This window comes from Cygnus olor, chromosome 13 (assembly GCF_009769625.2).
Source record: "Cygnus olor isolate bCygOlo1 chromosome 13, bCygOlo1.pri.v2, whole genome shotgun sequence".
Taxonomy (NCBI): Eukaryota; Metazoa; Chordata; class Aves; order Anseriformes; family Anatidae; genus Cygnus; species Cygnus olor.
In genome coordinates, this window is record NC_049181.1 from 2421047 (window position 1) to 2433503 (window position 12457).

The 12457-nt window shown below is 35.6% G+C and overlaps 1 protein-coding gene across 4 annotated transcripts in view; it reads right to left on the minus strand.

Annotated features, from left to right (window-relative positions):
* Positions 1-301: 301 nt before the first annotated feature.
* The window catches only part of RPS6KA6 (ribosomal protein S6 kinase A6), a 38359-nt gene continuing 26203 nt past the window's right edge, over positions 302-12457 (minus strand). For all 4 annotated transcript variants that reach the window (XM_040572131.1, XM_040572133.1, XM_040572132.1 and 1 more), the window contains exons 12-22: positions 12193-12257; positions 10167-10269; positions 8817-8941; positions 8402-8527; positions 7813-7902; positions 7001-7159; positions 6417-6578; positions 5929-6005; positions 4095-4212; positions 2016-2156; positions 302-952 (exon numbers count right to left, since the gene is read on the minus strand). In XM_040572131.1, coding sequence (XP_040428065.1) covers positions 827-952; positions 2016-2156; positions 4095-4212; positions 5929-6005; positions 6417-6578; positions 7001-7159; positions 7813-7902; positions 8402-8527; positions 8817-8941; positions 10167-10269; positions 12193-12257 — 1292 coding nt within the window. In that variant the 3' untranslated portion in view covers positions 302-826. The remainder of the gene's footprint in view (positions 953-2015; positions 2157-4094; positions 4213-5928; positions 6006-6416; positions 6579-7000; positions 7160-7812; positions 7903-8401; positions 8528-8816; positions 8942-10166; positions 10270-12192; positions 12258-12457) is intronic.

Consider the following 12457-nt stretch of genomic DNA (forward strand, 5'->3'; position numbering starts at 1 on the left):
ACTGGATTGCATGATGTTGTCTTAAAATAACAACAATATTATTTCAATCCTTAATTTTGACTGTTTATACACATACTTACTTTCTCCAGCTCAGTGCAGGACACAGTACCATTCATGGTAATAATTAGAAGTGTTCATTTTCCTGTAAGAGGCCATTAGTTAACCAGCATTTCTTTCGAGTCACAAGTGATCAAATTGATTTTACAGGTAAAGTGCAGGACCTCACACATTGCTTTTGTTTATATTTTCCACATAAACTTATCCGTTACTGGCACCATGCAAACACAGACCTGCCAAATTAGCATTAATGCATTTAATATTGGCACAATACATCAGTCAGATTTTCATAAAAGTAATGAAAAAGATAAATGAATTAAGTTGAATCAGTTAAGTGTCCAATTACAAAATTAAGAATTTGTCCTTCACAACAGTATTTAAATATGTGAAGAAATGAAAAAACTTACACTGACACTTTTTTATGTACAACTTGGTCATTGACAACGGTCCCCAAAACCATTTTTTTTTTAAATGAACCCAGCAAAACTCTACAGAATGCGAAATAATATTTGCAACAGATCTCTTAAAGGACAGTGTAGAGAAATTCATTATGGTGTGTACCTTATGTTAAATTAATTTAACAGATACAGCCTGTAAAACAGCACAGTATGAACCTGTGGATTTTTTTTTTTTTTTTAAAAAAGGACTTTTACAGAATTCAAGTAGTGTAGCAGGAAACCATAGATGCCTTTTGATCACAGGTCAGGCAAAGTAGAGCCACTTATTGGATTTTCCCCTTGCTTCTGTTTGCTAAGGTGTCCCAGTGGATCTATAAGTCTGTAGATGTTAGCTTTTTCATGCTCCGTCGTTGAGCTAAACTTGAGGCTGCAACAGGCTCTAACACTGGCTGAAATGTCTTGTGATTCAGTGCAGAATATGTAGCAGCCATGGCTCCCTAGAGAACAATGAATCACATAAAAGGTTGTAAAAGTCTTTTTTTTTTTTTTTTAACATCAGAAGATAAAACAATTCAATATTAAATTCTTACAGAATTCTATAAAAATAGGGCTTACAGTAGGTCATATACATTTTCTAAAGTTTGTTTTGAAAGAAAAAAAGATGTATTGCTGAATCCTTCAGGTTTCTAAGCACGGGTGTATGACATCTTTTTCTTTCCTGTGTATTTCTTCTACATACCTTAGATGTAGCAGTAACCTCTCAATGTGGGTCAGAATCAGTATCTTCCAAGCAATATTAGCATCAATTTATCAAATACAGCCACTTAAGTGGCTATTCAGGTCCTGACTTACGAACACAACATAATTAAGACTAACTTTCACAGGTCTTTGCTTTTTAATCCTACAAAATTGATGGAGTCTTAAAAGCTGTTTGCATATATTAGAATTTGCTTGTGCATCACAGGTCAGAATCACAGATACAAAACGAACAGATAAAGCAAGTGCAAAAATTGTAGCTAGATTGCTAATTTTTGTTGTTGTCAGGAGACCGTAATACAGTTTGAAACAAATCTCAAAAGGTTTCGTAGAATCATAGACTAATAGACTATCCTGAGTCGGAAGGGACCCACAAGGATCGAGTCCAACTCATGGCTCCACACAGGACCACGCAAAGAAAAAAACATAAATCAAAACATATCTGAGAGTGTTGTGCAAATGCTTCTTGAGCTTGCCATAACCAGTTCCCTGGGGAGCCTGTTTCAGTGCCTGAATTTCTTGAGTAAGAACACTAGGGGACCTGTGGAAGTCTCAGATAACTGTCTGAGCTGGCTCCTGTATGGACAAAGCTACCTTAATCTTTGAAAGCACAAAAGGAACAAACAGAAAAGTCTAAAAAAAGTTCACTGATTATTTGTCTGCTTATATAACGTAAGTGAGGATGTACATACTAGCAAAGAGAAAGGAAAGCTAAGTACAAAAATCAGTTTGCCTGTAGCTTCAGAAGTGACCCAAATCATTGCACATCCATCAGCTCAAGCCATATTCACTCCCCAGGTTTACCTTTACTAGATGTGGTGCATCTTGCCTGTTTAGTTGATAATGCGGCAACTGGTCCCTACATGCTATCCACGAATGTTTTAATACTTGCTCTGCTGTATACCTCTGATGTGGATCTACATGAAGCATATGTGATAACAAGTCCTAGATAAAAACAACAAACACATACTATTCAGTTAAAATAATCTTAATACAGACTATAAAACATTAATTATGGCAGTAATTTAAAAAGGATCTTATGTGACAGGGATAAACAATGCAAACATGCAAATCAGCAGATAAATTGGATCATTTTGTGCCTTGACACTGCAGAAGTCTGAAAACAATGTGGTATACTATAATCAGTTTAACAGAGCAGGCCTTTATTGTAAAGAAACTTACTGTTGTTTCCATGTTTCATATTTCAATTTGTTTATAACATGTCTAAAAGACCAGAAATACTATTAAAATCTAACAGAAAGTGCTTATGGAAGAATATTATTGGCAAATACCTTTCCTCATTCCCACTATGCACTTGGGGTCTGCAACGTATTACAGTTGAATTCGTATACATATATTCGCTATATACTACCAAAGATTTTTTCCTTCAAGATATATAAAGAGTAAAACCAAACAAGAATGAACATTTGTTTTTGGCTGTTTAGAAGCATTAGTAACAAGCTAGGAATTGTAGTGTTGGTCAAAAGATGAGCTGGATGGGAAGTACACAGAAAAGACAGGAATAGCTTGAAAGAAAACAAAATATGAACAGGCTGACAGAATGTTCCCTTTGTTTTAGGTACAAAATGTTAAATGTTCTTGACTATGCAGAAGTGAATTACTTGTGCTAAGACAGAATCAGCCAGCAAGTATTCTGAATCACTCCTATTGGGATGAACAAATAGCGCAGTCCCAAAGGATTAGGTAAAAAAAATAATATTAACACCAAGATTTATAAAAGGTAAAAATAGTGACTAAGATACCTACAGAGTAGGCCGACACGAAACCCTGAGAACACATACAGCAATTGATACACGATGCATGACAGCATCTTTAAACAAAGCAGCATAATCAAGCTGACAGACTATTTGCAAAATATCCAGATATATCAAATTATTAGTTTAATTGCTGAAAGTAGTAACAAAAACACAGAGACCTGATAACTTCAGTGTCAAAAAAGTCAAAAGAGTGAGCCTATACTACAGGAAAAAAATATTAATACAAAAACTAGTTGGCTACTATAACTAACATAACTGTAAAAAGACATCCTTCCATTTAAGTAATACCGCATACATCTGGTTTTGGTCCAATATAAACAATGAATTAAATGATTAGGAAAGCTTATACAGGGACCCATCCTATCTAAAATGGGTATCAGTGACCTGGGTGAAACAACAGAGCACACCTGTCATGTTTGCAATGAGAACTGAACAAGAAGTATGGGTAAAGAGCTGACGAGTTCAAGGGCCAGGCAGCCACCCAAGAGGACCCAGGCAGGATGGAGTTCTGGGCCAGCCAGAACCTTACAAAATTCAATGAGGACAAACACAAATTTCTCCACTTGGGAAGGAAGAAATCCTTGCCTAGATACAAGCTAGGGACTGTTTAGGAAACAGCTTTGCTGAAAAGGACCCGGAGGTCTTTGTAGGGCAGCAAGCTGAACTACCAGTGTGACCTGCTTTCCAAGAAAGCAGACAGCATCTTGGGTTGAAGCACAGCAAGTACACTGAGGGAGGCAATTGCATTCCTTCAGTCAGCACAGCTAAAGAAATGGAGACAGAGGACAAAATAAAACAAGAAGTGTTCTGGCTTTAAATCAGAAGAAGCTTCTTCCTCATTAAGGTAGTCAAGAGAAGGCTGCCTGGGCAGGTTGTACAGTCTTCACCCTTGGAGGTTTTCAAAATCAGCCTGAATAAAACCCTGAGCTACCTATTCTGATCATGAGCTGACCCTGTTTTGAGCAGGAGGTTGGTGACCTTTATTGCAATACACTTTGCAGACAAGACTGGCAAACTTGTGTGTTAGATTAGTCTTTTATGGCACTCAATAAATGTTTGTTTGAATTCTACAAAATGCAAGGAAAAAAAAGAAACACATTTATACCTTGGCTGCATCTGAAACAGTGTCCCAGTTGCCTCCACTTAAGGAGAATTTTCCACTGCCTATTCGTACCAGGATCTCCTCAGGAGTATCATTAGGACCATTTGCAAATGGAGTATAGCTATTGAAAGGGAAAAAAAAATTAAGAAATTGTTAAAACCTCATTAATCATTTTAACAAGTTATTCCACTACTGACAGTAACACACTCTATACTATCAAATAAAGCATATATTAAATTAGCATTTCATCTTTGAAACTATTATTTTCTTTTTCCCCATAATTGTTACTCGACTGTTACTCAAGTAGAATAAATAGTAATGCAGATTAACAAGATGTTTTAAGTATCTTAATAATACCTTCTAACTAGTGCAGACTTTCAAATCACGTGAAAATGATTCATAAACAAAAAATTATGTTAGACAACCAGAGCAATTAAGTAATCCAAACCTAGAACAGTACCCCAACAGAAAGCCTAATGAAGCTGGAGTAATATAGAGTTTGGGGTATGGACGTACATTTTGACAAAGAATGAGCAAAATGTATTTACATCTACAATTTGTGGGAAAAGCTGCAAGACAAATCAATCGAGATTTGTTTTTATTTATTTTTAATTGAGTTTGGGAGGCTTAAACCACAAGATTATTGGTTTGGGAGGCTTTTAATAGTTTACTGGATTTCCTGTAAATTCAGATTATTTTCCTATAAATCCTACTGTGAAGAACAAAATAACTAAACTGGCAAGTCTGAAACCCCTATCTTAATGACTTTTTAGTCATTCATTTAGACATTCAAAAATACACCTTTTAACAGTATCAGAAGTAGTACAATGTTTTGGCATCTCCTATGGTCATAGGCTAGTACCAAGTTAGTTTTAATTTTTAAAAAATCAAATCTCACTCAAATGAATTACATCATAACACCCCTCAGATATCAAATCAGCATGACAGCAGTAATACATATTAATGCGTTGTATCTTAGTACTTTGAAAGCTTTACATAGAAGTCAACCAACATCAAAGGTTTAGGAAGTATCCCAACCAGTTTAGTTGTAGTACTTCAGATGATGAGCTTAAGGAGAACAAAATGGAAAGCTAGGAAATCAAGTTGGACCATTCTTCTCCCTTACTTGTTACCTGCTGTGTCTTTTGTTCAGACAATGTTTCTTACACATGCAGGCAGGGTAATGCCCAAGATCTGCATGACTGCATATAAATCATACAGAAAACTGAGTTTCGATGACAAAACTCTAGTGGTGGTAGTGATTTTACCGGGAGAAGTACAGTATGATCAAGAAGTTTCCAGAAGACAGTATTTATAGATAAAGATGGAAAAAATATACTTTACCTGTCAGAACAGAATTCAATGGCAAATTGATAAACGCTATTACTTTTTGAAGTACTTTCTAGTCCTTAATGAAAGTTTAGGAAACTGAAGAGGTTACAAGCCAGTTCATTCTGTAAAAGGGCCATGAATTAAGGCTGCGGAAAGAGATACAAGAGGATGGACTACAAGGGTAGGGGGGGGACGACAAGGTGCAGAAGGAAAAAAAAAGAAGAAAACCAACACATGGTTTTACAGACTAAGAGCTCTCCCCTAAGCTAGGGAGGGTCTTTGGCATCCTCTAGTCATGTACTAGGGAAGAGAGAAGCCCCAAAACTACCTGCAAGATAAGCCTTGTTTATGTACACATTTATAAACTCACAGCTTCTTGTTCCTCTTCAGAGTCTTTGTTATTCTGCATTCAAACCAGTGAGGTAATATCTTACAATTTTAATAAAAGCATGGATTCATGCAGCATGCTGTAATTTTAGGTAAACAAAATAAGCTAATATCTCACCCTGCCAACATTGTGTAAAGAAGAACACCCAAGCTCCATATGTCACAAGCAGCATCATAACCTTGTCGCATGAGAACCTTTAAAAAAAAAGGTTAGAGACTTTTCATATACTTTAAAAAAAAAAAAAAGCCATCCCTCACCCCCAAACCACTACACACACAGGCTGAGGAAGGATAAGTCAGTGCCAATATAGTTTCAGAGGCTTCATCATTTCTTGTTCAATATACAGGTTACAGTAACTATTGACAATATTTCTTGTTCCCAGAAAGTCATCTTAGGATTCTCAACGGGCATTCATCTTATTTTTGAGGGTAGACTCTACTATTTTTAAAAAGACTTATTATAAACACATATGTACTAGTATTTATAGAAACATCTAAGGAAAACTACCAGGGTAGGTTTTTGTTTTGTTTTTAAAACTACTGAAAGGATTAAGTATTTGATACATCAAAACCAGTGTAGACAAAATGCATGGCAGCTTAAGATACCTCCGGTGCCACGAAATTTGCAGTGTAGCATGGAGTTAGAAGTAGTCCATTTTCTCCTCGAAGTTGTTTTGCAAATCCAAAATCACAAATCCTGATGGAATCAGCATTATTTGAATCATCCGTATATAAAATATTACTAGGTTTAAGGTCTCGATGCACTACCTTTAAAAAAAGATATTTTAAAATCTATTATTTCAAAGATGTACAAACATACGTACATGCAAATTTCACAATTCATAACCAATAACAGGTATAGTAAGCTAGAGACTAACACTTCCACGCAATTATCTAACTTTCAAGTAACAAAAAATATATTTCAGTAACCTCATAAAAAAGCATACTGGCTCATAATGCAACTGGAACTAAACATAACCAACTCACAAACAAGCATAGAACAAACATCTGCCGCTTCATAAGTAAAAGCAGAGTTAAAAGGGCTTGCAGAATAATTACATGGGTCACTTATCTCGTCTTTTATAGAAAATACTCAAATCCTCCCTTCTGCTGTTAAAAAAAGCCTCTCAAAGCACGTAACCAATAGCATTTGTTAATTCTAAGAGCTGTGAATAAAACAAATCACTCACTCCTTGGCAGTGCAGGTAATCCACAGTTTTAGTTATAGTGTATAATACAGCACTAGCCTCTCGTTCCGAGAAGAACTTCTGTCTGAGAATTCGATCAAGCAGCTCTCCTCCTTTCATCAGCTCAGTGACGAGGTATATGAATCTACCATCATCATACACCTGAAGAAGTTTAACAAGCACACATATATACACACATACATATTCATCCAGATCATCCATAATTATAGAACCTGAAAAATCTGAAAATTACAGACTAGATTGTTCACCCATTCACATATATGAACATAAAGTGCAAACAGCAGGGGCTGTCAAATTTAATTCTGCAATTCAAGAGCTTTAAAGCATGAAGTCTAAAGAAAGCTTGTGTCATTCTGTGAGATGTTGAGATAATAGATTATTAAGTCATGACTCAGAATGACATTTCTTCAGTCTAGGAACTTCTGTTTGTAAGAGGAGACTAGCTCTATCACTCCCTGTTCCTCTTCCCCTCCAGAGGATTTTTAGCTGCTGATACTTTGCACATACACGACACATGCAACTGCTTTTTCAGATTCAGATCACCAACACATTAACTGATTTGAAATTAGAAGAAATATGACTTTTTAACATGTACATCATTTCTCACTTCAAGTTCATTAAACAATCTTTTTAAAATGTTAGTATCAGGACACTTAAAATACTCTATATAGTGCTGTCAATATATTTTGCTGTGCAAAAGAAATGTAAACCCCAATAAACTCCCTACATCTATATTTATATATAAATATATATTGACTAGTGTGTAATAAGAGGTAGCAGAGATAGGTACATACATCCTTTAAAGTAATAATATTTGGATGCTGTCCATAACGCATGAGAATCTCAATTTCTTCTGAGGGATCCCTCTTACTTTTATCAATTATCTGCAAAATACAGTAACATGAAAACAAATTTTGCAACAGTTTCAAAAATGTCAAGAGTTCATTACTTCTTATTAATTGTGACTAATTCATCTTCCAGCTTCACATCCCTGTTTACTCAGTTCTTGTTCTATCCTTGCTACCAGTTAAATCTATCATTAACACAGCCTAATCTGCTCCAGTGGACAATGGAATTCACTTGACTGCCTGAAGCATCACTTCCCTGCAGGCCAGTCCCAACCTACTGAATCTCATTTATTTTACTTCAGGTGTGCTCATCATACAATATTTTCAGACTTCAAAACTGTACTTTCAAAATTAGTTCTTCAATGCCACAACTTTACCCACAAAAACAGGAACTACAGAAGCCAATATGCAATTTCAGTGAAAGAAGAAAACTGTTTTCATTTCTCACTGCACATAAACAGCTACAGTAACTATAGAATTCATGCATTTAAACATCTGCTACACAGTAAGTCAAAAATAAAGTTACTAAAAGTACCTTTACAGCAAACTCCATATTTGTAGCTATGTGTATACATCGCTTGCAAACGGAGTAGGAACCAACACCAATATCTTCCTTCAGTTCATATACATCAGTAAACTGCACACTGTTTCCATGAAGTTGCTTTAAAAAACAAACACATACAAATTGTCATCTAAAACAACAAGAATCTATACACTATTTCCAGCAGCAAAAGTTCTTCTTGCTTGCCCATGATCTCTTTTGAATCCTTGCTCCAGAAAGGCAGCAACTTGCTTCCCTGCACCCCCAATTGTGTAGTTAGATACCCTGTGGATTGATTTTAATAACATTTTATAATAGTCTCCACAACAAAAAAGAACAAACTGCAAACACTACATACTGGTTAATATTTGGCATTTGAAAAAAGGTTTACCAAATAAAGAACTTTTACCTGTACTATTGGCAGTATATTGGTGAGTGGTGATATTTTATGATCTTCTACAGTAGTAGTTGCAACAAAACTAAATCCTTTGAAGAGCTGATGTGCGTTCGCACTAGGTGGGACTCCTGGAGAATCTAGTTGCACACACATTTCATTAGCATGACTAAAGCTTAGCAAAGCTTTTTTTTTTTGAACATTCAGTACAGATATGTTAGAAGAAACATTTTGAGGGAACAGACAAAAGTAGCACTAGACATTGAATTAAGACTTCTATCCAGTGATCTGTCTTACAGTATTTCAGCATCACACAACATAAGTACTACTTCTATGTTTCACGTAAAACTGCAGAAATTAGTGTAAGAATACATGTTTTTAGGAAGAAATTTACTGAAGCACAACACTATTTATGAAAAATGAAGTTCATAACCTTATGTTCAAGGACTGCCTAAGAGTGCCCATACATTTTGCTACCTCAGCAGTATATGCGCAGATAAGGCAGAAATGAAGCAATAAAAAAAATTCAATTAGTAAAAAAAATAAATCAGAAAACCAAAAAATATTAAGCCAAATTTACCTCAGATTCTATTATGTGCACTTTTGAATTCACTGTTTGAAATTTCAAAAATAAGCACAGCTTGATAATTCTGTGTAGCCTATCAGAACCACAGACACTCTCCAAACAAATATGACAAGTGGTTTTAAAAGTTGGATGCAATAGTACAGAAAAAAAATCACGTAAGAAAACCTGAAGTGAACATACTAATCAACGAAAATCAGCACTTACTGTCTTTCTTCCAAGTTCACTTACTTAGAAATTTTCCTAGTGCAATAATCTAAGAGACATGTTAAAAGTTAATTTTATAGGCTTCTGGAAACTAGTTGAGATGTCTTTGAAAATAATTTAATAGTATAGGTCCTCAGTGCACTGAGTGTGTTGCCCTGAACTTCCCGGAGTTACTTTATACACAAAAGGGAACTTAATATTTGAAACTCACATTCAAACAAATTCCATTAGGTATTGACAATAAAAGAAAAGGGAAGCCTGGACAGATTTAAGACAAAATTAACAGGTATTCTCTTTATAGCAGAACAGGACATGCCCTCTACCTTCCTTGTCATTATATCTAGGGAAACCATAATTAAAGGAAAAAAGTTAGTTGTACGTTAATAATAAATGCTACAGTTACTTTATTAAGAAGGTATTGGGTTTACATATTTTTTCTTTCACTACATATAAAATTCAAATCTCACCAGTTCCAGTCTTCTATTTTAGTCCACAAATACCAAATAAAAAAATAACATTTGTCCCCTATAGTGCTATAAGCCTCACCAGCTTATAAATGGAGGATGCACAGTTACCTTTTGGTGTTTTTGCTGTGAATTCTGGATCAAAACAAAAGGTATCTTCTGGTTTTCCAGAAGCAGGTTTAAATGGGGGTTGAATTTCTCTTCTGAACAATTTCTGAAGTAGAAGAACAAAGTCATTTAATTAAGAGTGAATGAAGCTTCCATCATGTAATTTTGCCAAGCTAGAGAGTAAGCAACTCAAATGTCATTGTATTAAAAGTTTTCTGAAAAACTGAATAATATATAGCAATTAGAGAAACTCAATTACATATGCAAAAACAGAGTTATATTTACGTACCTTTCATTTCAAATGCTAAGCGAAATGGTACCAAGCAAGTCAAACAACACACAGCTCTTGCTCTTTTGAATCTGCCTCATCTACCAGATTTGTCCTTTTTAAGCTAGGGTAGCAGACTGCCATTTATCACCAGTTCATCTTGGGCTTATTCAGAGAACAGCCACAGCACATCTTCTATCAGTCACCTCAGACGTAGTTCACTGCTATTTTGGACAGCTGTTACCGCCCTGAAATATCTACTCCAAAGGGAAGGTATGCAATACAGTCTTTGCCTCTGTCTGGGACCCAGAATAGAAATAACTCTTACAAGCAAAGGTTTCCCTCTTGGCAAGGAACTGCCAATTCCCAAAACTACTCCAGGTTTTTCCTGACCTGCTAAACTAAGTCGGAAGGAGGGAAGGAAAAGTAGAACAAAAGGCTCCTCATTGTCTTCTCCTTTACTCGACATGCTTTAGAAAATCACTTTGCCAACTGTTATCAAAACAGCAATATAAGTCACATTTACAACGATGAGTCTCATTTTATGGAAAATTTCATGTCAAATTATGTCAAAGTCCCACGCAAAGTTCAGGAAGTTGAGAACTTTTTTTTTTTTTTTTGCATTTTTCTTGTGCTGTCAGACCTCATACATGTAATAAAAAACACACAAAACCCAAAACCAAGAACATACAAGCAAGAGAGAACTGACTTCATCCCCACAGAAAATGAAATAAAGTACTGAAGTGTTCATTAGTACCATTATAGCTAAATAAATATAAAAAGTTAGAACTCCACAGTTTTTGAATTTGCTTGATGGTATTCATTTCGAATTCAGTCCCCTAAAAACAACAACAAAAACAATAGATAACCTGAAACCACATTACCACAGCCTTCTCTTACTAAGTGTACTCACATAAAATAAAATTTTCCTGATACTTTAAAAATCTGCTTGCTAATCAGAACTATGTAGATGCTGCATAAACACAGCTAGAAAGCCACCTTCTCAGAAGGGAATATAGGAGATAGAGAAAAGGATCATGTTAACAGGCTTTAAAGAACCAGTTAAGAACAGCAGTAATGAGCACTGCATGTAGTCACATCAGCACAGCAACGTCATTCCTTGCGTCTGTCCTTCTCTAGGCATTATCGCAAAGGCATGTTTGCAGAGTAGATATATTTGATATAGAGTGCCTCGTTTTTGTGAGTGTTTCTGGGCAACACATCTCAAAAGGCCCCACATCAACGTGCTTGTTAAAAATTAAGAAAGCAACCATGGACTTGTACAGACTTCCGATCACCTCAAAGCACGAGTGTCAATACTTCAACTGTACATGGAATATGACTGATAAGACAGGAATGCGCTACAGCTAACTACAGTTAAGTCAAATAGTCACAGCAAAGTTTTATGACCTGCATGGAAGGCATGAGACATGCTTGTACTGGATGGACACCTGCTCTAGAGGATGATTCTTGCACACAGGGAGTGCCAACATGCTCTCCAACTACAAATGTTGGAGCTGATAATTTAAGCTTTAGAATGCTGCAACTCTAATTATTAAACAATTAAGTGTCCAATTTATAATTGGTTACTCTTTATACCATAAATACAGTTCCAGATGCCAAGTAAGGTTGCAGTAGAGGGCAGAATCTAAGTCAGCAGTAGTGCAGTGTTTATTGTGCCCTATTCACAGGCAAATACCTATATGCTACAAGGTAGGCAAAAATTAAAAAGTTTCATCATTCAGATCATTTCCTACTTACATTCCAGTCAACAGTAGAAAAAAAAGGATGTCTCTTGATTTCTTCAACTCCATCTGAACCAGCTCCTGAACAAAGAAAACACTGAATTTAAAACATTTTGAGGGTAAAGTCTTTGAACAAAACTGCAATATCGTTTTTTTTAATTTGTATAGGCATGGTTATATGAGGCATATAAAATATTTGATTAAGCACATTTGCCTCCCTGATGAGACATACAAGAATAAAAGCAGCCCATAAATACAGTGTCAATACTCCTTTACTCTGA